At 36.2% G+C, this 26,878-nt stretch overlaps 1 protein-coding gene across 3 annotated transcripts in view; it reads right to left on the bottom strand.

The window, feature by feature from the left end:
- LTBP1 (latent transforming growth factor beta binding protein 1) overlaps nt 1-26,878 on the bottom strand; it is a 192,719-nt gene that overhangs the window by 73,483 nt on the left and 92,358 nt on the right. For all 3 annotated transcript variants that reach the window (XM_034428126.3, XM_087883051.1, XM_034428127.3), the window contains exons 6-9: nt 19,376-19,600; nt 17,711-17,994; nt 3,499-3,601; nt 2,671-2,742 (exon numbers count right to left, since the gene is read on the bottom strand). In XM_034428126.3, the coding sequence (XP_034284017.2) occupies nt 2,671-2,742; nt 3,499-3,601; nt 17,711-17,994; nt 19,376-19,600 (684 nt within the window). The remainder of the gene's footprint in view (nt 1-2,670; nt 2,743-3,498; nt 3,602-17,710; nt 17,995-19,375; nt 19,601-26,878) is intronic.

Genomic DNA, 26,878 nt, shown 5'->3' with positions numbered 1-26,878 from the left:
GGAATGGGGATTTTGTAGTATCCTTCCCCTGCCACGCCTACCAAGCCACGCCCACAGAACCGGTAGTAAAACAATTTGGATTTCACCACTGCTTTAAACTCAAATAAATGGTTAAAGTTTACAGACAGTCAGTTCCAAACTTTATTTAACAATCCAAGCATGTATCAACCAGCTATGAACAGTAATTGCAATGCATAGTTCAGATGGGAGATAATTCTTTGACCTGATCCCAGATAAGAGGAATGATGAATAAGCAGCTTATGACTTTAATACGAAGAATTACACATAGACCACTGTAGGCAACAGAGTTAAAACTGATTTCCTGGAGATACATTATTTCACCATGAGAATGCAGACCTCTAGTTGGAAAGAAAAAGCTAGTCCCTGTTCAGTTGTCAAGCAGCAGAACTACACTGAATGAAATACAGTGCTCACTTCAAACAGAAGACCAACTGTAGATGTTACAAAAGGATTAGGATTCATGAGAGGAGCATAAAGCAATCATTTCCCTTCAAAGCTTAAGTCTTCTTGACTCTTTTATTCTAATCCAACCATTTGTTTATTTGATTGATTAATTTCTGTGGCCACCCATTTCAACCCAGTAACTCTGGGCAGCAAACAATTCTAAAAGACTTATCGTAAAACTGCCCAGTCTCTCTGTTTGAGGGAGATGGGCGGTTCATAAATGCAAAATATAAATAAAATTATAAATAAAACAAGTAAAAGCAGTACAAAAATAAATGTATCCAGTAGCCAAGAAAATTATAACAATTGCCAGTGTAAATAAGAAATGGGGCCCTTAACACATCCAGACCTGGGAACATTGCAGGCTTTTAAAACCTTATGAAAGGTCAACAGGACCACTCTAATTTCTGAAGGGAGGCACTTCCAAAGGGCAGGAGGGGCTACAGCAGAGAAGCCACATCTCCTGCTCTCTGCCAGTTGACATTCCTCGATTGAAAGGACCTGCAGCTTGCCCAATCTGCCAGACCCATTTGGCTAAGTCGAAACTATTGAGAAGATGGTCCCTTAGGTAACTAAGTCCCAAGCATATAGGTCTTTAAAGGTGACAACCAACACCCTGAATTGCATCTAAAAACACCCCGATAACCAATGCAACTCATGCAGTAGTAATTGCATATCTGACACTGTTTACTACCTATGCTGCCACATATTGCACTGCTTAGTTGAAGCTTCTGAATGCTGTTCAAGGGCAGCCCTGTATAGAGCACATTGCAGCAGTCAGAATCTTATGTGAAATCAATAGATCTTTTAAGGTTGATGAGCGAATGAACATTTGTGGTAAATTTACTATTTATTTATTTTTATCCCACCATATTATTTTATAAATAACACAAGGCAATGTACATACATAAATACTATTTCCTCTTTCTCATTTTCCCACAATAGCAATAGCACTTAGACTTATATTACACTTCATAGTGCTTTACAGCCCTCTCTAAGCGATTTACAGTGTCAGCATATTGTCCCAACAATTTGGATCCTCATTTTACCGACCTTGGAAGGATGGAAGGCTGAGTCAACCTTGAGCCTAGTGAGATTTGAACTGCTGTTAGCAGAATTAGCCTGCAATACTACATTCTAACCATTATGCCACCATGGCTCTTTGTCAGGTAGGCTGGGCTAAGACAGGACTAAAACTCATAGACTCCTAGTTTCTAGGTCAATATTTTAAACACAATATCAAACTGATATTTTAATTTTAATTTAATGAAGGAAATGAGTGACTGTATAGAATATACATCAGAAGAACCAACTTGTTTCCTCCAAAAGTCTACTTGACTTTTGGGCTAAGAATGCTTTTGTAAGAGCATTCAAAGTGTGAAATTTGCCTATTTAAGGGGTCGCCCTAGGTCAGAGATTTTTTGTGACCTCCAGATTAGCTCTAGAGCAGGGCTGTCAAACTGGGGGACTGTAGGCCACACCCACCCCAGCTCCGTGAAGGTGAAGAACATCACAAAATGTCATGTGACGGCAACCTGATGCTGCAAGTTTGACACCGTGCTCTAGAGTGTACATGACCAAAATATTTAGCCCAGAGGTGGGGAAATTATAGGTAAAGTCTGTACATTAAGTCTAGCAAAAGCTATTCCTCAAGAAAAGAACTAGATCAACACATTTATTTTCTCCTGATAAAATTATGTCATGTCTCCACTGACTAGTCTCCTGAGGTCCTTTCACAGGTTAAATAAATTTAAAATAAAATATCTGTCCTCTGTCCTAGCCATTTTCATAATCAGATTAAATTATTTTACCATAATGGATTTAGTTAACTATTGGTTTCTATAAACTCCCAAGTTAAGTTTTTAAATTATTTTGATGTTACTGTATAATACTAAATATTGATATATTATGATTTTAAATTAGGTTGAATGTGAACATCCTTAGCCGCTGCTAATGGGAATTCATACTATATTAATACAAATAATATAATATATAAGTATTTATTGATAATCATACAAATAATGCAATTAAAATTGTTTTTGCTCCTGATAATCATATAATCCTTGTCGCTTTTTGGTAGAATTTTGTCTTTTTCCAAATAAAAGAGCAAGGTCAAATGTATCCTTCTAATTCCAATTAAATAGAGAAACATAAACAATTTTAAATCAGAAAAATTACTCAAAACAAATGCTACAAATGTCTTACCTTGACAAAATGTTGCATTAAGTCTCTTATAACCTTGTGGACAATCCACTACCTGGCTATATCCAAAATAAGCTAAATTTGAAAGGAAACAAAACAGAAAAAAAAAATGACCCATGTGTAATCATCCAAATGTTTTAATATCACACCGCTTTTTTTAAAGGGTTGAATCCTGATCCCAAATAAAAGGCTGTAAAACATTTAAATATGCCTTAATACTGTTGCTGTTGCTAATTTGCTTTTGGGAATTATTTAGTTCCAAATTGGCATTAAAAGTATTTCAGTCTTGAAGGCAGCAGAATTCAGGACACCAGAACATCCTTAGTCTACACAAAAAGTCTACTTTAATCCAACAACTATTATTATCACACAAGCAATATTCCCTTGTTTGGAGAAAAAAAAGTCGAATAAAAAATCTGAACATCTTGTTCTCCTTTATTCTTATGGGTTGTTGGAGATCTTATATGCATCACTTTTATTTTCTTATAAAATTAGTAGGCATGTGAACGCTTTTTTTTTCTTCCCAATAAAATAGTGAACTAGACTGCAATCAAATACAAGAAGGATAAATCCTTTGCTCCTTTGGAGTCTCATTATGAATAGATCCTCTTTAATTAATTAGACTAATTAATGTAAATGGATCCTATTTCTTCAATGCAAACACTAATGCCATCTGAAAAGATCTTTGAAGCACATAGCACAGACACAACTCTCTTATTAATTTTCAGATTACTCTGGAAAAAAGCTTTCACATGCTTTTACCCCTTTCTTTGAAAGAAAAATATATGTATACTGTGTAAAATAACAGAAAACATATTGTTAAAAGCTTACCTGGCTTCTTTGGACATTTTTGGCACTTGTTAAAACCCCAGGAAGTTCCCACAGTCCCACAGCAATCTTCTTGCTTGGAGAGGCCAGGAAGTGCTTTGCTACACTGGAAAATGTTGGAAAATCTCAAGTTAGTCTTTCTGAATGACAGATGTCTTCTTCCATGCTGCTAATTCAGGATCACCCAGGTGGCTTTTAATATTCACAAGAATGTAAAAACCTCTGCTTCAGGTCTTCAGTTTTTCCAGTGTGAATTAGCATTTCACCTACAATACATTTCTCAAAAACCTGTTGTAAATTAGTCTTCATTTATCCCTATGGCTGCCCAAGAGTTCTTATCCATGATCCTGTTTGGTGCTCCAGTTTTCTTTTCATGCTGAAATCACACGAGCCATTTGCCTTCTCTATGCGTGCCTAACTTTGAAATGTTTGTCTGTCTGTCTGTCTGTCTGTCTGTCTGTCTGTGTACATGGTGAATTCAGCTCAAAGTGACATTTGGTATACCACTAAAAATGCTGTATTTGCAATGGCATGCCAGAAACCAGTGAGAAACAGCCAACACCCTGATTAAAAGAATGAAACGTAAGAGAAACAACCAAAATCTCAGTCTGGAACAACTGGAATCACTCCATAGAGAAAGAACAACTACTCTATATCGGAGAGGGATTTTTAAGAAGATGTATATCACACATATACAGTACTAAAACATTTACATGTTCAGAAGAATCCTGGGCCAAATGCTATGGAAAATGTTAATTATTGTCAAGAGGATTAATGGGAATTAGTAAATACTGCCAGCTGTCCTGGTTCAGGAAGGAGCAGGAGCCTAGATTATGGGATAGGTGAGTGTTAGAAACATTCTAACAGATTTTCTAACATTTTCTAGCATATCCTTAAATGTACAAACCTTTCCTTCCAGCATCAGTAGAGTGCACCGGCCTTAGATAGAATTGCTTTTTTTGTATGAAAGATGTGAAATTAATTTATAGATGAACAAAAATTTAGCACCTATTTATCCTTCTTTATACCAACAACTCAAATGTTTTTTTGTAAAAATATATAATGCTTTTCTTCATTGTTCTTATAAGGAAAAAATAGTGCTAGCACTGTACAGAATCGTTTCTGCCAGCCCCTGCGTTACGTTTATTAAAAAAATGTTTCTAGTTACTCATCTCACTGCCAAATTTACGCTCTGTTTATTGCTGGAACTGCAAAGATAGACACACCCTTTCCTCTCTCTGGATAATTTACACATAGAGCTAAAACAGACCTAAAAGTTCAATTTTGAATTGACCACCTCAAATTCGTAACATAAACATTCAAGAAGAAGCTGTTCTTGTTTTTTTTAAAGAAATACAAACCTATTAAGCAAAAATGTTAACTATTATCACAAAATTCAAAATTTATCTTCAAATTTTTCAATGTCTCAAACAGTCCACGTTCAAAAATTAGCCATTAAAACATTAAATAGAGACAACATATTAACTATAGTACAATTATATCACTGCACTTGTGGGATGATTGAACATTGCCTTCCAATGTTAATTGATTTCAGTTCATTAAAAATCAAATGCTGCTGTTTGAACAAGTCAGAAGCAATAAGATAGAACTGATACAAAAACAATATTTGAATTTTTACATTCTACAATGTCAACTTTCCATACATATTCTTCAGAATTTGAAAACTTTATCAAATGTATAAAGATCATAAAATTCCAAAAACTTTTCCAAACATTATTTAATACACCAAATCCTGAGTAAACAGTCCCGAGTAAAGAGCTGCAAATCTTTTTACAGATTAATAGCTGACTAATACCCACAACATACACACAAATAGTTTTTCCCATCTAGGCCCCTAGAGCCTCCAGATGCTGGGACAACTACCAGTGATACTGCATCCCAAATCTATTGGTGACATTTTCCAGAAACTTCCTTTAAGTGTTAAACAGAGGTTAAAAAAAAAAACCAACCTCTAAGGTATATGCCATATATGAGAGGCCATGGGGCTGACCTTTCCTCCCCATCACCATTGACTGCAACCTCCTGTTTATGCAGGACTAGAATCCATGGTAATATATACCGCTCCTAACGCCATAGGTGGTCCAGACAGATACTTTATTATTTACAGTATCAAAAGTAGATGAGAATTCTATCAGGATCAGAATGGGTGTGTTACCTTTATCTAAGTCCAGACAAAGATCATTCATCAGTGTGACCAATGCTATTTCCATTCTGTGATCATGCATGAATACCAACTAAAACCCCATTTCCTCGATCGTACCCTGTAGCAGAATTCCCACAACTCTATCAACTGGACAATAATGATAAGTGATCCAGAGAGGGATTCTTTAGGAAGAATTGTACTGTTTAAAGGTCACAAACATCACCTTCCCTCCTAAAGAGCATTGACAATCTCCCACCAACTAGGCCTCTATGTTAAAATGGATTTAAAATGGTTGATTTCAGTCCATTTTGTCCTAAAGAATGTGATATTTCAACATTACTACTTCAATTTCCCCCGCCCCCTCTGATTTAGTTTACATTCCATATTGCAACTGTGTGTCTTATGTCCATCATCAGTCATGGAACTACTCTTTCACTACTGGCATTATCAATAACCAGACTTTATTCTGACCACATCATCACTTCCTGTAATGGGTTTGACACCTCCAGATTAGCTTGTGATATTCTGATGTACTAATAACGAAGGATATTTCTTTCATACTGGCAGACTTATTATCTAGCACCCAAACTGGTTTAATGTTACATCTATGCCCGTACAATTTTTAAGAAACAATACACAATTGGTTTTCAATTTTTTTCTTAATTTTGAATTTCTTTTTATAAATTCCTTGGGTTTTTTTCACATCTATATGTCTTCATCCCTTTTATGGATTACTATTAGTCTTTCCTCTGTCTTTGACTTTACCAGCAAGAGTTGACCCTCTCCATCAGAATCTTATTCTGCTGCTGGCATCATTCTAAGGATCACTGAAATTACTGTATAATTCTGTCATAACAAAGTGGTAGCATACAAGAGGTATTTACAGAAGAAATATAATACCATACTCTGGATATCAAATGAAGAGAAAATAAAATAATGCAATACTTTCTTCTCCCTTCTGAAGTATATAATCTATTGCATAGCTTGTTTACTCCAAACTATGTCTTATTGAATGCACTGGATGTCTCTGTTATTCTGTTATTACTCCAACCTGCCATGTAGATTAGATATTATCCACATTAACAGCTAATATAGTAGGAGAACACTCAACTGAGAAAGTCACAAACCAAATACAATGCCTTAGTTCCATAATCTATAGAGTTGAACTACTGATATATCTTTCTGAATATAAAATAGCATATTTCATAATAGTCTGAAACTGTTATGAAAGTTACATCTAATGTAGAAGACCCAATAGTTATACCACATGTAGTATGTTGAAAATTAAGGAATCAAAACTACAGACAAGTGCTTAACTTAGAGTCATTGGGAAATTTACTGTTCCAAAAATAATTCAAAATTTAAAATTATTCTACGGATGCCATAGCACTGATGACACACTGAATTCAGAAAAACAGTCATATATAGCTTGAATCTCAAATAGCAGACAATAATTATATGAGACATTGTCACTCAGTGCTATTGATGCTACAAGCCAAGGCAATTAAGGAACTGTATGATAAAAAAAATATAAACTTAATCTATCTAGAAACTAGGTTTCAAACCTGGACTGGGCAAGAAACAGAAGTGCCTAATCTTCAGTTTAGTTATCTTAACTAGACTCAATAGAAGGCTCCCAAAACAGTTCAGTAGATTATAAACTTTATTGTAGGCAAGAATATAGGCTCTAATACTTCAGTTGACTGACAACTACAGAGCAAAGACCTCAGAGATTTATGTATTGTTTTCTAGAATTTACATGCTACTTGTTGCAATTTAATTGATTCTTGGAAGATTCTTGGAGGATACAAGTAATGGTCTTAGAAGACTGATACGTATTTACATCATGCTCCTTCGTTGGCTGGGGACTTCTGGTTCTTGCTTCACAAACTTCAATCATTGCACTACCTTGGGAATGTGGGGTCTTTCTGCCACACATTTTGTGCACACCCTCATTTTCACTTCCCACTTTTTTCTCTTCTTGTGTATTTTGTTTTACGTGGCCTCTTAGATATGTAAACACGAATTCCTAACTGCAGTGTAACCTCAGCAGACAGCAGTACTTTGCTTATCTTGGCTAATCTCAGAAGGCAAGTAGGGTCAGACCTAGTTAGCATACGGATGGAAGAATCCCTAGGAATTCCAAGGATGCTTCTAGACCAAAAAGTTAACCAAAAAAAAAGGTGCCAGAAAACTAGAATGGCAAGCTATTTCCACATCTGTTCTAACAAAATTGCTTGGATACAGATACCAGGAGCTGAATTCAACTCAAAAGGTGCTTTTACTTAACTGTAATTTACTTTTTTTAACAAAATGCTTACTATTTTCCTTTGCTTGTCAACATTCATGTTTTCAATCATAATAATAGAGACGGACTTGTAAAATGTTAGTGATTAATAAACATACCATATTTTTCGGACTATAAGACGCACTGGTGTATAAGACGCACCAAGATTTCGAAGAGCTAAGTAAGGAAAAAAAAGTTTTGTCCTCCCCTGCCCCCAGGAGCACTCTACAGGCCTCTCAAACCCTCTGCACACCCCATTTTTCACAAAAATGGGACGAGCAGGGCAGGGTTTCGGGAGGCCAAAAATGGCTGTATTCAGTGTATAAGATGCACCAACATTTCCACCCTCTTTGGGGGGGGAGTGTGTCTTATACTCCGAAAAATACGGTATTTAATATGGTAATACTGATTCATAAAAGAAACATCTTTTCCATTTTAATTAGCCCTGAATCAATTACAGTGGACATTATGTATTCTCCTTGTTAGATTTGGTCCTACATGTGAGGAAATCCATGTTTGTGGTTCAGACTCAATGAAGAAGGTGCTTCATCAACTAGTCAACTCTCCAAAAGTGAGAAAGGGCCTTGCTCACCATCTGTTTCAACATTGTTGAGCTACTGCACATACTTGAGCTTAGCCAAAAGGCCAAGAAGTGATCCATGCACATAAACTACTCCTGCAATAAAATAATAGAGCTCTTAATACAAATAACAGCTTCATAAGCAATGCCAAATGTTGCTGATGGGAGGATCTGAAATACTCCCATAATTCTGTGATCCAGCTGCTGCCTTCTGTTGGGAATTTTCATTTAAAAAACAATAAAAAGGATATTATAATACTGAGGATAACTGAATTCAACTAATGTAATCTGGAAAGGCATGGCTGGGGATTCCACTTGGAAGCAGTAATTGTGATTGCCAGAATTTTGTTCTGAGATAATGACTCCCTGCAAGTCATTGGAAGGACACAATACTCCCCTACATTACAGGTAGTTCTGGTTTAATGACCCTAACTGGGACTAGAATTTCCATTTCCAAGTGATTTGGTCAGTAGATGAAACTTCACGTGACTGCACAACTTTGTCCCAGTTGCATTTGTTAAACCAGGACTGTGCCATTTTTAGGCAATGACATTACATTCTCCTCCCCTGCTTTGCTCATCTTTGCTTCAACTCCCCCCACCTACCTAAGTCCCCTAAGACTGTTAGGTAATTCCAGATTGGCTAAAGAAACTTGTCCAGCATTTGGTTTGGCTTCCAATATTTTCTTAAAGGATCAATATATCAGTGTATTAACTTTGATCAATTAACTGAATTTGCATTTGATGTTTTGCTATATAAAGATTACACATCTTCTGATATTAAACATCACTGATATTATAAAGATTAACAGAAGATAGGAGAGTCATTGTTGAAAACGTATCCATACAGATTTTTGAAAATGATTGCTTAAGTTCTGCTGATGCTTAGTTCTTAGCTTCAAGGAATTCAAGACTCTAATTGTGTAATTATATTTATTTATTTTATTTTATTTATTTATTTTATTAAATTTCTATACCACCCTTCTCCCGAAGGACTCAGGGCGGTGAACAGCCACAAGATAAAACACATAAATACAAAAATTTAAAATAAGTTAAAAACGAATTAAATAATTTGGCTGAATTTAAAATACCCCATAATTTAAAACAAATTAAAATTTACATTTAAAAAGGGGAGAAGATTTAGGCCAGGCCAGCTTGATGAAATAAAAAAGTCTTAAGCGTATATGTAGATATGGTTCAGTCCAGTGGTGGGATTTAAATTTTTTTACTACCCCATGTTCTGTGGGCATGGCTTGGTGGGTGTGGCGTGGCGTGGCTTGGTGGGCGTAGCTTGGTGGGTGTGGCAGGGGGAAGGATATTGTAAAATCTTCATTCCCACCCCACTCCGGGGGAAGGATATTGTAAAATCTCCATTCCCACCCCACCCCACTCCAGGGAAAGATACTGTAAAATCTCCATTCCCTCCCCACTCCAGGGGAAGGTTACTACAAAATCCCCATTTCCTCCGATCAGCTGGGACTCGGGAGGCAGAGAATAGATGGGGGCGGGGCCAGTCAGAGGTGGTATTTACCAGTTCTCTGAACTACTCAAAATTTCCGCTAGCAGTTCTCCAGAACTGGTCAGAACCTGCTGAATACTACCTGTGATTCAGTCTGATTCTATGAATATGCTAAGCAAAAATTATTTAGTCAAGACTGGAATATACCTGTATTTAGAAATAGTTGAAATAAAATATCTGACAAATCAGATTTCAGGAATTTAATGAGATATATGCTTAGAGTAGTGAGAATAAAAGTTGCCCCACACTGGAACAAAGACAATTCTGACAATATCTGTTTGGGAACTTAAACTTGGAGAATACGCAAAACTAACAGTATATATATACCTAATAGAAATCTAAATTTAAGCGAGAATGGTTCCCATACAGCAGCACAGCAAATATAATCTCCTACAGTCTGGCTTCTAAGTAAGCCTAAATGTGTACAAACATTGCAGATTAGCAGATGTAAAAAAGAGGGGAATAAAAAAGTAATCATTTTTATTGCCTTTTATTCTTTTCACTGTTTTATTTTATTTTCTATTTGTTCATCTATTTTATCTTTTTTACCTTTCATTGACACACATACACACAAACACAGTCATACAGATATACATAGACACATATATACCAACTAACAATACAGTGAAGATTTTAATATCAAATAATTTAGTTTAAGACTGAAACCCTTACTATATTACAAATACTTTGATGCAAGTTGCAGCATACTCTTTATTTTTTTCCTTTCCATTATATTTAACTTTGAATGAAAAAGCCAAAATAATTTTAATGCTCAAAGTATCCTAAATTATAGCTAATATTAATATAACTATTTTCTTTTCTTTTATTTCCAATATTCTAAGTAGTCTAAATAATAGAATGTCAAGTATTTATAGTTAAATAAATATCACTGTTATATAAATATCACTGAAATAAAAAAGACTATTTTGTGTGCTGTAAAATATTTTGAACCATTTTTGAAGAAAAATACTCCATACAAAAAAGCATGGAATACTTGACTTTAATATTGTTTTAAATTAGCAATGCTAATTAGTAATGTGGTGGTTTACAATGTAGATGTGAATTAGTGAATGTATTTTTTAAACTTCTCTAAGAGCTATTTGTAAATATCTGCAAACGGAGAAAGGATTTCATTATCAAATCCCTCTGACTTTACAGTTAAAACTGTATCATTGCTAATTCTACATGCTATTATTTCCATGTATCCATGCCAATTCCTACTTGCGCATTCACTTAAATAAAACAAACTAATGAAACTGTTTATAAATAATTACTGAATTGAGAGGGATTCTATCTTTCTAGCAATATCAACTGTTCCAAAGCAGTATGCAGACAATCTATTAAATGGGAAACTGCCTTCAGTCTGAGGGAGTAATGTATAACTCTCTTTGTCACATACTTCCTTAACTCAGTTCCTTTCAATATCTGGAAAAAGATGAAAACTGAAGAGCTAATTTTTTTTTTTTAGACTGACCTTATTTTATTCTTAATTTCTATTTTGGAAAATCAATGCTACTTGCTATTTACACCAGCCTTGTATTTAAACAATAGCCAGATATAAATATAATGGCGGCAGAGTGGAATTTCATAGAGGTGTTCAAACAAGTTGAAGTTCTCCATCTTTGCTGTGTGTCCAACAAGAACATTCAATAGGACTATTGCAGAAGGAAAGAAGCTCTCTGCCAGCCCCAAAAGCCAATACCAAAACAACCACAACAACAACAACAAAAACCCAACGAAAACAAAGAAACCCAAGGTTTTTGTGGAGTTATTTACAAAAAAATTATTTTCATGACTAGTTTTTAGTCATGGGGAATTCTAGGAGTTGCTGGGGAATTCTAGAAGTTGAGCTCCATTCATTTTAAGGTTACTGTGGTTGAGAAACACTGAGCTACAGTATTTTATTAATTATTTGGCAGTAATAACTTCTCTGAAGGATTAACTTATCAACAATGCTTAGCAAATGAATTGCGTAGCTAACACATTACGTATAAAATTGTATAAAGATTATGTAACTGCCTACATTACATATGTAGCTAAAATATGTAGAAAAATGCATTATTTTTATGGGAACACATACATTAAGTAACTCAATATTTGATTTAAACACCAGTGACTACATTAAAATATAACAATTATAAGAAAGCAGATGTTACAATGGGGGGTTCTATTGTTTTTTTTCTTTTTCTATATAAATCCAACACATGGTCAACATATGCATTAAATTATATTAATCCTACTTTCAAAATGTCCAACAACTATTTCAACACTCATTAGTCATAAGAAAAATTAATAGGGCACACATTAGAAATATAAACTTTATTATCTTTATTAATAACACTATAAAGATACTGTGAGAAATGATACAATATCTTAAGTCATCTCAGGAGCATTTTTATGAAAATAAAGTGTAAAGCAGCTGAGTGGAGAAGGAGTCAAGGAAAAGAAATATAAACTTGCTATTCTGCTTGCTTTTACCAGTGTTGTTGGCTTTCAGAAAGATCCAGAATACAGTATAGGTATGAGGGTTACCATTATTTTAAATGGTAGAAAAAAAGGCCAAGAGTTGCAGTTGAATTAATTTTGGCTGCTGCATGTACATTCCATAATACTAAGAAAATACATAGTATTTTCTTATATACATAGGCCCAGAAATATAGTGTCCAAATAAAAACATGAAAAACAATACATAAAAACTGCATAAAAACACAATTTAAAAAACAGCTATCCTTTCCGTTTATCCATTCTTCAAAAACCATGTTCAGCATTAACTTTTTTGTCTTTCTTCAATACTAAATACATATACAATACTGACAAACAATCACACAAATACAATCCAATAAATTTCAAGATGCTTTAAGTTGGCATGACCAGTCTTCCTATCTTATCTTCTTTATCCTACCTTCTTTCATATATTGTGACCTGGAAACTCTTTTGTGAACGACCTCCACAGGTTTATCCACAGCATTTCATTAATTAATTTCACTTTAGAGAACTTGAAGACAATGGCATTATGATTTTAGGACATTACAGAATATCCTGATTACTATATATTGCAACAGGCAGAGCTGCCTTTGATTTTTGAATTGCTGCATAATAAGTAAGCAAGGCTCTGATTCTTCAGTTACTGCAGAATTTTGGAAGAAACCCAAACTTCTTATACCATCTCTCCTCAGCCTTAATTTTACTGGATGCCCACTTACTTTTAGGCCCAATTTAAAGTGTGGATGCTTATAATTCTAACAAAAAGAAGTATCCCAGTCAGTACAAATGATTTGGACTCTAACTATTCTGAAATGTATATGTGCTACATATCCAGAGTATTAATATCTTTTAATATGTAAGAATCTGTCCAGACTGAGACTTTTTGTTTGGCACTGGAAATCAAGTGACTGGTAAAGTTCCTCAATCCCTCTTTTCCTTGAAGCTTTCAGTGCCACCACCACCATTACCACCCTGCTATCTGGGGGTTCAAAAAGGGAATCAAGAAAAAGAGATACTACTCTGGACCCTCCTACCACTGGGAAGCCTCCATTGGAAGGTTCTATGAATTCACAAGTCCTTTGCAAATAAAAGAATCTCTTCGTAAATTATTATTTGAGGAAGGGGATAAATATAGTACATTTGAAAACCAGTCTAAAAATAAAGGCCAGAAGTTACAAAATAGAATAGAACAGAATAACAGAGTTGGAAGGTATCTTGGAGGTCTTCTGGTCCAACCCCTTGCTCAGGCAGGAAACTTTTTACCATTTCAGACAAATGGTTGTCCAATCTCTTCTTAAAAACTTCTAGCGTTGGAGCATTCACAACTTCTGGAGGCAAGTTGTTCCACTGATTAATTGTTTTGTCAGGAAATTTCTCCTGAGATATTGGAACACTGCTATCATGTCACCGTCCTTCTTTTCATTAAACTAGACATACCCAATTCCAGCAACCATTTTTTATGTTTTAACCTCCAGTCCTCTAATCATCTTTATTGCTCTTTTCTGCACTCTTTCTGGAGTCTCAACATCCTTTTCACATCGTGGCAACCAAAACTGGATGCAGTATTCCAAGTCTGGCTTACCAAGGCATTATAAAGTGGTGTTAACACTTCACATGATCTTGATAATCAGTTGTCACAGCAAACTCTGTGGCTTGCCATATAAAAGGCCAAATATACATGTGCATTGCATTATTGGTCTCATCTGCAGATAATAAAATCACCCCTAATCCCGAAGTAATTAGTAAAAGGTTTTAGACTACTAAGCCAACTTCAGAAATCCACCGCGCAAGAAAATATATAAACAGTGACAACTGCTGACTGAACTGAAGTAACATTATGGAGATTACTCAGAACAGACACAATTATTTAAACTGTTTACATTAAAAAAAAGCAGCCAAACAAGGCTGCACAACTCTAGAATGACATGATTCCATTCCCAAATAAACACAAAAAAGAAACAAGTAAGTAAACCCATCCCTTTCACCTAGGATATCATGTTGCTTTTCAAAATTTTAGCATTAAAATTCTCTTGAGATAATGCAAATCTTCAGGGAATTTGCAGAATAAATCTGGAATAAAACATTCTATCCAGGGGTGGGCTGCTGGGGGTTTGCTGAGTTTCGGAAGAACCTCTAGCTAAGATTCTGTGCAGTTCGGAGAACCTGGAAATCCCACTCTGAGCTGGCCCCGCCTACCCCGCCCCTCCCAGGAGTCCCCACGTGGCCTATTTTGGATGCAGGTAAGTGCAGGGCACACGTGGAGGCTCAGGGAGGGCAAAAAATGGGCCTACTGAATGTTCCAGACGGCCTCTGGAGCCTGGGGAGGCTGTTTTTGCCCTCCCGGATGCTCAAGGAAAGCCTCCGGAGCCCGGAGAGGGCAAACACACACACCCCTGCCGCCGGGGTGCAGGAGCCCGACTAAGTCACGCCCACCATAGCCACGCCCACCCAGCAACCGGGCAGAGAACCCCTTGCTAAAATTTTTGAAGCCCACCCTGATTCTATCACCCAGAAGCCACACAGCATATTTTATAAATATTACTTTTCATTAAGTAGTGAATAGAGCACCCAAGTCCCATCCAGCCATTATCCAGATGGATTTATATTTTAAAAATAAAATGCCATCCATTAGAGGGAAATGCAAGTATGCTAAAGCATTTACTGGCTATTGGAAATTCATAAGGATGTGGAGGTCACTGCAAAAAAAAAAAATGAAGGCAGAGGATAGTCTTCAAGTGGGAACTATTCCGTAGAAAGAATATTTATTCAAAAATTTGATTTTGTTCAGACTTTGTAGAGTTAGCTCTTCAGTTAAGAAATTGACTGCCTTCTGATTTTAGGTGCTGAGCAAATTACAAGTAATTGCTTACTATGAAGGATAAAAACAAATGCTATTGTTATTTTATATCACATAATCTTGGGACACAGCAACAGACATTAATATGAACCAGTTACCAAGCATCTGCATTTTGATTACATGATCATGGGGATTCTGGAAAGATCATAACTGTGAAAAATGATTATAAGTCACATTTTCAGTGCCGTTGTAACTTTGAACAGTCACAAAAATGAGCTGCTGTAAATGAAGGACTATCACTAATTACTATTAGTGTCAAGCCATATATTCACACACATACACACACATTCACACACACAATTTGTATTCTCCTGACACATTAAAATTATAATATGATACCAATGATTTGCAATTTTTTTGGGAACCTCAGATTGTATACAGAGAGAGGCATTGGGTGGGGGGGGGAGGGAATGATTTCTGCATAGAAAATTAACTCAATTTTTAATATTAATTGTGATAAAGTATTAACAGAATAACAGATTGGAAGCGACATTGGAAGTCTTCTAGTCTAAATCCCTGCTCAGGCAGAAGAGTCTATATCATCTCAGACAAATGGTCTAATCTGTTCTGGATCAATTACTATGTGCATAGGGTAGAGCAGGGGTGTCAAACTCAAGGCCTGCGGAGCTGTCCCCATCATTCAATGAGAAGAGGAAAGATCAGGCCAGTGTGGCTTTGGCCTGGTCTACCCAATGCAAAGAAGAAACATGCCAGCAGCTTGGGGAGTGGTGTCAAGATGGCCACACCCACCTAGTCGGCCACACCCACCCAGTCGGCCACGCCCACCTGCCCCCCCCCCCCGGTCAACCACAGCCCTGATGTGGCCCTCAGTGAAATTGAGTTTGAAAACCCTGGGGTAGAGAAAGGGAAAGTATGATGTTTCCCAAATACTTTGATTTTTTATATATGAAAGTGACATTGTATTATTGGCAATTTAACATTTATCTATATAGCCTAGAACAAAGTTCAGTAATAACCAAAATAACTTTGAGGATAATTTTAAAAATCTGCTACCTATAGAAAGCAAACACATAACATTAATTTTCAAATAAAGCAGGTGATAGTGAACACTCAGTTTTCAGGTCTACCAACCATATGCTTTTTTGAAATAACATTAATAGGCAACCTGGAAATAATAAAATAAAAAAATCAAAGTGAGTTTCCCCCCACCTCCATCTTCATAATCTCTCCTAGTTTTCCCTATTGTAGCCTCTTTATTCTTTGCCACTTTTTTTTGGTACTTTCACAGAGCCAATATTGTGTTCTCATTTTGTGCCAGACATATTCCATAATCATGAAAATGGCAACTGGACTGTAGAATTATGGCAGGGATTAGTCTGGGACATTCCAGTAAATCTTAGGCTGTTTCCCAGTTCAAACATCTCCCTTTTTTCCTCTCTCTTTTGAATAAATTGTCATTTCTGAACAGTTATTTCTTTAGTTTACAATCTCCAACTGCAATGTTTAAGGTTTAGTATCTTAGCACTACAATAAATTTCAATTTAAAATGATGATCTATGTGATTTATAGTGGTTAACAAATCTGTTAGTAAAAGATCATATAAGTCACAAAAATTTAACTTTCAAGATACCCCATGATAACTAAGAACTAAAAAAAAATGTTACTTGGCTATCAAAGTTTAAAATTAGTGATAGTATTTGTGAATGTTCTAACTAGAATGAAGTCTAAGGATTAAAAGTTGGTATGCAAATATACTTTCAATGTCTAGGCTTTGAATGGAGAAGGAAAAGACTATACCTGGAAAAAAAGGCCAAATCTTAAATTAAAGTTCCATCTTCAAAGAGGTGTTTTATATACTACTCAAATATATATAAAACCTGAATACGTTTCAACAAAACATTCAAATAAATGTTACTAAATTGAACTAATCAGTTACATTGCTAACATATAAATTAACAGCTTAATCTGGAAGCACATTGTTTTTAAATCCACAAAGTATTTAGATTTATGGCATCTGTAGGCAAATGTGAAGAAATGTAGCTTTTTAAAATATAGCACTTACATTGGAAGGTGAAGGTTATTTAGAAACTCCTTATTTTCATTTAAAAGACAAAACATGGCATGAAACTTTTAATAGCAGCCTTATATTATGCCTTGAATTTTAGGGAAAAAACATTAAGAATAATAAAGACACTGTATGGGGAATCTTTCCTCAAAAACATTTTTCTCCTAAATTTTAACTCTTATTAACAGATTTGTAAAGTCATTTTTATAGCACGATGTCTAATACATGGAGCAAAATAGGTTTTTTTGTTTACAACAAATGCATAGTTACTTTTTAAAGGTATTTTTTTAAAAAATTACCTGGGTCCCAACTGTCTCCTGGAAACATCGTCCAAGTTGTGTTTTAGCAGAAACAGGAAAAGTATGAGTGATAGGCTGCTGATGAATATAGGTTGAATGAATTTTCTGGGTCTTCTGAAATGGTAGGCTTTGATAAGGACTCTGGGACTGTCCCGATGTGGGAGGCTTTGGTTTTGGTTTTTGACCTGCTGAAGTGCTGTCAATCCTTGAAACTTGATGAAACTGCACAGAAGCTTCAGGTGGATGTTTAACATGGATATTTACAATGTTGGGAGGAATTTTCACTGTAAAAGTAAGAAATCAAGCATTACAAATCTCCAAATAAGAGAAGACATTGCTCAGTTTGTAAATTATGTATTGCTTTTCATAGCAGCATTTTAAACACCTTAAATTTTGCCAAAGGCTGCTGGATTATAAAAAATACAGGGCAATAAATTAGAAGCACACACGCATATGCAATCTTCCTCTTCCCTGAGAAGGAAAGTTCTTCGTGATTTTGGATCCAGGATTATGATTAAGTTTACCCAAATGTACAAGAATCATTAGCCAATTTTAAATCCAGTCTTATTCTTATATAAATATTGGTTTGGATATACTTAGACATAAGCCCTAGCTTAGATGACATGTGAACCATATACACAGTGAGAGAAGAAAAGATGTACAAAATGATTGGGAATTGTAGCTTAAATCCCTTTTTTTTGGCATAAGATGACCTGTGAATATGATCATTAAAATCTGGATCAAGATACCATTTAATATAGATGACATTGAATTACACTGGAAAAAAAATATCTAAAAAAGTTAAAAGCTGGTCAGCCGATTATTTTTGAAATACTCAATATTTTCTTGTGTATAAAACACTCTAACATTTAGCAAAGGTCTGAACTAGTAATTCAACTCTAGGGGTAGAATTAAATGTTTGCAACGTCTATCTGAGAAAAATTGTTCCAACTCTCCCCAAAAAAACCTTTTTCCAGATATTTTAAGGAATTTAAGAACAGTTTGACATTTTATAGGAGAACAATTTAAAAGCCCCTCCTTGAAGAAGGTGGGCAACTTAGAAATATGAAATATAAACAAACAAAAAATAAAAGAAATCTGTCAAGAAAAAAGCCAGTGTCCATATCTTGAAATCTAATGTGAAAAGTAAATCTGTGACTTTGAAATATATTGTTGAAATTGCAGGATTTGATTAATTGTAATGTCTAAGTGAAAAGACTGAATACATGATTTCCACCAAATTAAAATAAACAGAGGAGATACAAACTGAATGCATGAAAACCACAAGCTCAGAAATTAATGGCACCTACTTCTCAATTGTTGTCTGACAACACAGATATGAAAAAGATAAGGAAACACCCATCAAGCATGGAAAGATAAATCATTTTCATTTGAAAATTGTACGTTCACAAAGAAGATAAAAATCCTTTTCGGTTAATTTTTCGCTAACATTTTAAAAATATAATTAATGATTATAAATGCAAGAATGCAATGAATGCTAGAAAGCACACTGTGTCATTCCAGTAGGCCTTGAATGTCAGTTCACAGCTATGTGAGAAGACGTTACCAAAGTCTCTGATAGCTTGGCAGGTTAAATTATGAAGTCTCATTGCAGCCAACCTAGAAATCTAGCTGGAGAGAAGAGATAGAGAAAAAAAAGTTTACCTTTGGCTCCTTGCTGCCCAGGCACAGTCAGTGGTAAAGTATGCGTGGAATGGATGACATGAGATCCCACAGTTTTGCTTGCTTGTTGCGAATTATGATAAAGTTGAGAAGTACTTCCACTCTGCACAGGGATCTGGCAGAGTTTACCAGTGTAATTAGGAGGACATTGGCACTTATCTCTTGAGCTGCACTGCCCACCATTCATGCAAGGAAGGTGGCAAATAACTGATGGAGAAAAAAATCCAAGAGAGACTTGTATTAATTTTTTTTTCAGAAGCACTGTTAATATCATTACTAACTTTTTTTTTCTAATAGCAAACAGACTTTCTATGATCTTCAGTGTTGGCACAGGGTTTTTATTCTGATGCAAATCAATGGAACTTTTTCCAATGATAACCAAGCTTAGGTTCAACCTAATAATAAATATGCAATATCCTATTTGAATACAATGACATGATGCAGTGCAAGACTAAGGTTTAGTAAGGTATATCTGTGATATAGGCAAGAAAACTGAAATGAGATTATTATAATTAGACATGTACAATTTTATTTTGGAACAGGGAATCTCACACTTCTCAAAGAAGCCCTGCTGGTGCAGTGGTTAGAAGGCAGTAATTGCAGACAAACTCTGCCCACAGTTTGGAGGTCGATCCAAATGGGGCTCAAGCTTGACTCAGACTTCCACCCTTCTGTAAAATGAGGACTCAGATTGTTGGCATTGTATGCCACCAATATGCTGACATTGTAAACCATCCAGAGAGTGCTAAAAAGCACTATGGAGCAGTATACAAGTCTAAGTGCTATTGCTATTGCTATTATAATTAACCAACTGAATCTTCCCCAAATTGTCAATAATGTAGTGGGAATCATATTGGGATTCTCCAATTCACACACAAAACAAAAAAAATAACTATGAGCACCTAACATCTTGCCAGTTCAAGATGGCAAATAGATAGATGTAAAGACAGAATAATACTGAACATTACAAACAGTAAAATGCCTAAAATGCTATTATTTTGTTATTAAAAAGTTGATTTGCCCCAGATAACACAGCAAGGTGGTGCATCAGTCAATTTCACAAGAGCCAGAATCCAACTCCAGGAATCTGAGTAACTAGAATAGTCCTTACAACCAGCCTGCAAAGGTTGCCTTGGCCACTCCTCACCCAGGATCAAATTACCTGAAATAGAGTCATCAACTGGCTAGATTCAACTGCAGATACATTAAGAGAAAGGCTGTAACATTTGGGGTCAATCTCTAAGTACAAAGCAAAGAAGATGGTCAAAATGGTTACTCTTCTATGTGGTCAGTGATCAGTGATGTGATCAGTGGGGTTCAGAGCAGGTTGGTGATCCTAGTAGAGAGCCAATTTGCCTCCTGCAGCAATTATCCAATTTCGATGCCATATTCAGCCGCACACTTGGTACTTTTTGAATTGCCATCAAAGTTACTGAGATGAACTCTTGAATTTATAGCCCATAAAAACGGGAACAAAACTGATGGTATCAGTACAAATAACTCTTGAAATACATTGGTTTCAATAAAAAAAAAAAACCTACTTTTGTTTCTTATAGTTTTTAGCCAGTATTTTTATATGATGATTGTTAACCTACATACCTGGAAGATAGAAAATAAGGAAAAATAAGCAGCAAAGAACTTTGCTTTGCCAAAGACCATCTGTTCTTTGCATGCAAAGTATTTCACAAATGTTGATAGAGTGGACCAGGTGGCTATGCACAAGATAGTCTCGGAGATCGCCCTAGGGCAGGAAGTATCCATGCCCTTGATGGAAGGATTTTACATCTCAGCCCAGAGGAACTGCTTTGCCAACTTATAACATATAATGACTGTGGAGAGGAGCCAAGGAGAACGCTATAGGGAAATTCAAAAATCCTGCTAAGGATTAACTGGACAAATGAGCAGACAGTGATACTTCATGAACAGTGTCATCCTATCCAAATTAAAGAGGAAGACCTATGGAAGTCCAGGCTCAGACTAAGGGTATCAACTTGCAGATCAGAGGAAAACTGGAATGACAACATCTGTTGTAACCTCTTAAGTCCAAAATGCCAGATCAATGTGGAACATAAACCTGATGCTAATACAAAGAAAGAAAATGAGCAATCCAACATAGGCACAAAGTTCAGTTGCCTATTTTATGGCATCAGAAGCAAGAAGTTTAAGGAAATAAATAAAAAAAAAACCCTAAAAGATTCAAAACTCAAACATTGATAGCCTTCAAGCCAGACTAAAAGTCTTAATTAATATATTAGTGTATACTAGTATATTATACTACTATATTATCAGAATATTAAGGCATTTTTAAAAATGCAGCTAATGGTGAGGAAAAGAGGAGGGAGGTCCCGTAGATGAAAAGTGAAAAATTGCTTTGATGACTGATAATAACGGAAAGACTAAACCAGCATAACTGGTTTAGCAGTGTTATTGGGCTGAAGATAACACTGAAGCTGTTTTCCAGAGAAGCAAAAGCATGCCCAAAGTGATTGTTTATCTGGAAACTTTACAATAAAAGAGCTAAGATCAGTGCAATAACAAATGCATAATTATAACCTACAAATAACTAATCTACTGTATATTATCACTTCACTCAAACAGCAATAGCAACAGCACTTAGACTTATATACCGCTTTACAGTGCTTTACAGCCCACTTTAAGCAGTTTACAGAGTCAGCATATTGCCCCCAACAATTTGGGTCCTCATTTTACCCACCTTGGAAGGATGGAAGGCTGAGACAACCTTGAGCCTGGTGAGATTTGAACTGCTAAATTGCAGTCAGCCAGCAGTCAGCAGAAGTAGCCTGCAGTACTGCATTCTAACCACTGCGCCAGCATGGCTCATGAGTCCAAGACAGGTATTAAATATCTTGTGTTATATAAAGCTATATCATCCTTGGTGCTCTCTGAACTGTTTTTGCCTGACTAGATAACATCACCAGTGCACTATGAATCGAACATCTACGAGCAAACAACCAAGCCCAGAGAGTACCAAGGACTCCCCAGTTTAACCCTGTGCTGCATATATACTCTTCTATTTAAAGTTATTTGAATATCCCTCCTCAAATAAAATATTAAATTGAAAAGAGGAAAAACTCCTTTACAAAGAAAAGGTCATCAGCTCTCTAGCAATAGCTCTATATGCAGAGAATATGGCTGGCAATGACCTCCATCACTTACACCGAAAAAGCAAGTTATTTGATATCTTATGGATAAAATCCTACACAGAAGCTTGACTCTATCTGGCAATAAAATATAAACCCTAATTTAATAATAAACAAGATAAGTCTCCATCCTTTAAGAGCATTTAGCACCTGTTCCCTGAAATGGCTGCTTCAATCAACCCAATCTACTTAATTTGTCATCTCCAGGTCCTGAACAGTATCTGTGGTATTATTACAGAGAAGATCAAGAGCACAATATTATGGCTGCACTAATGTCAAAGAAAAAGAATGCATTTATTTTCTGCTAAAACAAGAATTCCAACTGAAATGCAGTTCAGTGCACTTGTAAAAAAAAAAAACATGGTGAAATTCCCATGCTACTTGCAAGACGGACTGAGCTGCCATTTATGAGATAAATCATATGTGAATTCTTCTCCCTATCCTGGATTCTATATGTCTAGAATTAATCTCACTTCTTTCCCAGCATCTTCACAAGTTTTCATAATCTTACCTGGCGTGACAGTTCCTAACACATGGGATACATTTCTTAACCATGGTAGCTTTAAAATAGGTGGACTTCAACAGAGTCATCATGCTATATAGAGCTTTACATCATGTTATATAGGTGTTCTGACCCAGCTCCCAGAACACGGCAAACCCTCTGTAGACAATTCCTTTATTACGAGTGCCAGCAGCCCTGGCAAAAAGTTTCTCTCTCACTACAAGCTAATAAGTCTGTCCAGCAAGGAGATGAATAGTTGGAGATGAATCTGCCACATCTATTCATCTCTGCCCCCTGCCTTTTATCCCCACAACTAGGGTGGGGCTTCACTAGCAGTGATGGCTCTTCCTTCCCAAGGATCAGCCCACAGATTTCCACTGCTCTCCTTTCCTCTGCCTTCTGCGCATCAGCACGTCAGGCACAGGACCCAGCTGTTCTTCCTCTTCCTCATCAGCCACCTCCAGACCTGGGGTCTCTTGACTCTCCATCTGAGGGCTGACAGATGGCCCAAGCTCCGCCTCTGTCTGTCTCTCTAACAGCTCCGTTTCCTCTTCCCCCTCGGAGCTCTCAGGTTGCCTTGATGCTGACCCTTACTCCCACGCCTCATCTGATTTTGCTGCTGGAGGGGCCGGCTGCCGACAGGCTACAACAGGATTTACATCATGGTATATAGGGCTTTAATCTGGACCTGGAAGTACAGCTAGTCCAGCCATCTCAGAATTGGAATAATCTTACAATTAAGACATTCAGTAAGAAAATGTTTTCAATCAATCATCACTTCTCTACACAATAAAATTTTCTTCTTTTATTTATTTATTTATTTGTCAAGAACGTATTAGGTAATAAGTATAAAATGGATTAGATACATAAAATAGACACAAATAGAGAAAACATTAGGACAGGGATGGTAGGCAAGAAGGTGCTCTTATCCACGCCTCTTACAGACCTCTTAGGAATGGGGTGAGTTCTTACTGTTTTTCTGTGGAACAATTATGATTATGTTTTAAAAGATGATGAAGAAATGGGAGAAGACACAGATCAGTGCCCAAAGGCTACTGAAACTTTCTAAACTTTCTAAACTTTCAAAGCAAGAGTTACATATAGATTTATGGTAGTAGATATTAATTCCTTAATGAACCAGAGTATTGCTCTAATAGAAAGTCTACTGTTACCTAGGTTTGTAGCCATTGAGCATTAGTAGAATTCCTATTGTGTCAATTTAGTATTTTAACTTAAAGGAGACAACATGTTTCAAATTTAGTATCCCTAACACTCCATTGTGCTAAATACTGTTTGCCTTACATTCTCATGTAATTTCATTAATTAATTAAAATAGTTATTAGTCTATGCAGTTGTCAATCAATCAGATTAGAGCTGGACGGGATCTTGGAAGTTTTCTAGTCCAACCCCCTGCTCAAACAGGAGACCTTACCATTTCAGACAAATGGCTGTCCAATCTCTTCTTAAAAACCTCCAGTGATGGAAGCACCCACAACTTCCGAAGGCAAGCTGTTCCACTGGTTAATTGTCCTCACTGCTAGGAAGTTTCTTCTTAATTACAGGTTGCTTCTCTGCCTGATTAGTTTCCATCCATTGTTTCTTGTCTTGCCTTCTGGTTTTTTTGGAAAATAAGTTGACCCCGTCTGCCATATGCATGTAAGATCTGTATATCTGTCATCTATGTATCTAAGCATGTACCAAGATGCATAAATTCCCATATCAATCAGTTGCTCTGTCAATTCTGCTTATGCCAGAAGCTGCTGTTATCTCAATGAAGTGAGGATCATGAGATCCAAGAATACAGGGTCAGTTCTAGCTAAGTATTCTGATTAGAGGTTAAGGTGTGGTGATAGCAGGCAGCTCTGTGGTATGCTCTCTTCTCATTTGTTCCCCGAACAAATTCATGGTATGTGGCTCCTGAATGGAATCCACTCATCTACTCAAAGGCTTCATGAAACCACCCACAATGTTCATCATTGGAATAGAATGCCATGTGGTAAGTCATCATTACTCTAAGTCAAGTATTAGTAAGAAATAGCCACCCATGGCTAAGAGGAATTTTAATTATCAGTGATAATGTAGAAAGCACAGAAGTTAAACCCTAAAAGACCTCATGCTCCGAATATTCTTTTTGCTCAATGAAGCATTTTATGACATTCAAAAACTTTCACAACTTTTATCATTTAATCCAATGAAAGATTTTTCCCTTCATTTGTTTCTGTGGGGTCAAGCAAATAATTAAAACGTTACAAATGATGTATTCCTTGAGCAATTTATGTGGCTTGGCCTAAACAATGAAGTGGATGAATCATTCTTAATCCTTGAATATAATTAAGAAAAGAAGAGAAACAATATTAATAATCAGTCAACCTTCTTATTAAAAAGGGGGCATGTAATCATATTGGTACACTAGGGGGAAAAGAATTAGGTGGGTTTTTTCTGAAGTTCGGAAAAAGGTATTATCCTAATTCTGCAGGAGTTCCCAATGAAGGATATATTTAGAATGTTCAGCCTATATTGTAGGCCGTTTCATAAAAGGATCAATTAGGGTTATAGTTGCTGACACCTTGCAAACAACTTCTTGATTGTTTTCAATTTTTACAACCTTTTCCACCAGCTTCCCACATGCAAATCTCTCCTGCCACTTTTTCTCCTGATGAGCTTCTCTATAAAGTATGAGATCCCATGGATCTCATATTCCATAGCAGGCACTGGGGCCACAGGACCCCCTCCTCCACTCACCTGTACTTGCCCCAAGCAGCAGCGCTCTCTTCCCAGCCCACATGCACTCTTGTGGCAATACAGCACCATTCCTCCCAGCCTGCACACACTTGCGCCTCACAGCAGCATTTACTTCCCAGCCTACCTGCACTGCACCACCTCACTCCATAGTAGTTGCCCAAAGCCCTGCCTGCCTGCTTGTGACTTTCAACTTCCTACTAGCTTCCCCAATGACTTTGTTTGTGGGACAAGTTAGTTAAAACTGCAAGTGCTTTTCCAGAATCATAAAATTTTCAAGAGAACTGGCCTTCACCTAATATAATCTGAGCCTGGTCATTTGTGTCTCAATGAGAAGACTGACCGATTTGTTCTGTGATTTGTTTTCTGGACTATCCCCGATATTTTCCATACTTTGGTCTTCTTCAATACCAAACTTAAAAAACATCAATACTCTTTCTATCCTGCTTTTTCAAAGTCCAACCTTCACTTCCACAGAGTGTCACAGGACGGACCATTGATTGCGCATTTCTGATCTTCATAGATATAGACACATCAAGGAATCTGAATAACTTTTCCAAGGCCTTTATTACTAATATGTCAAGTGTAGTCTTGTACTGTTGACAGTTGATCCTAAAATGCAAAAGCTGCCTACACCTTCCATATCTTCATTATCAATTCTAAGGCTAGTCGCTGTACATACTGTCATCTGCTTGTTTTTTTAATGTTTAATTCCATTTTTTCACTGTGCTGCTTCATTTTAATTACTAGAGCTCTCAAATCATTTGCATTTTCAGTTATCAGAGTAGTATCTCCTGCATAATACAAACGACTCAGTTTTTTTCTTCCTATTTTAAAATCACCCTAATCTTTTTCCAGTCCAGCCTCTCTCATTATTTAATCTATGTAGGTTGATTAAATAAGGAGAGAAGATGCATTGTTTTTCCATCCTTTGCTAACCTGGAACCAACCTATTTTACCATGTCCTGTAGCCTCATTTTGGTAAAGACCAAAATGTTTTTTTTTTTTAAAGGAATATTTTTAAGTAGCCTGGATGTTGACATCTCTACTGTATAGAATGCCCACATACTTTTTCCATCTTTC

This window comes from Pantherophis guttatus, chromosome 1 (assembly GCF_059756535.1).
Source record: "Pantherophis guttatus breed Tessera chromosome 1, ASM5975653v1, whole genome shotgun sequence".
Classification (NCBI taxonomy): Eukaryota; Metazoa; Chordata; class Lepidosauria; order Squamata; family Colubridae; genus Pantherophis; species Pantherophis guttatus.
The sequence above is the reverse complement of the archived record's forward strand: the minus strand, read 5'-3'. Positions and strand labels throughout refer to the sequence as shown.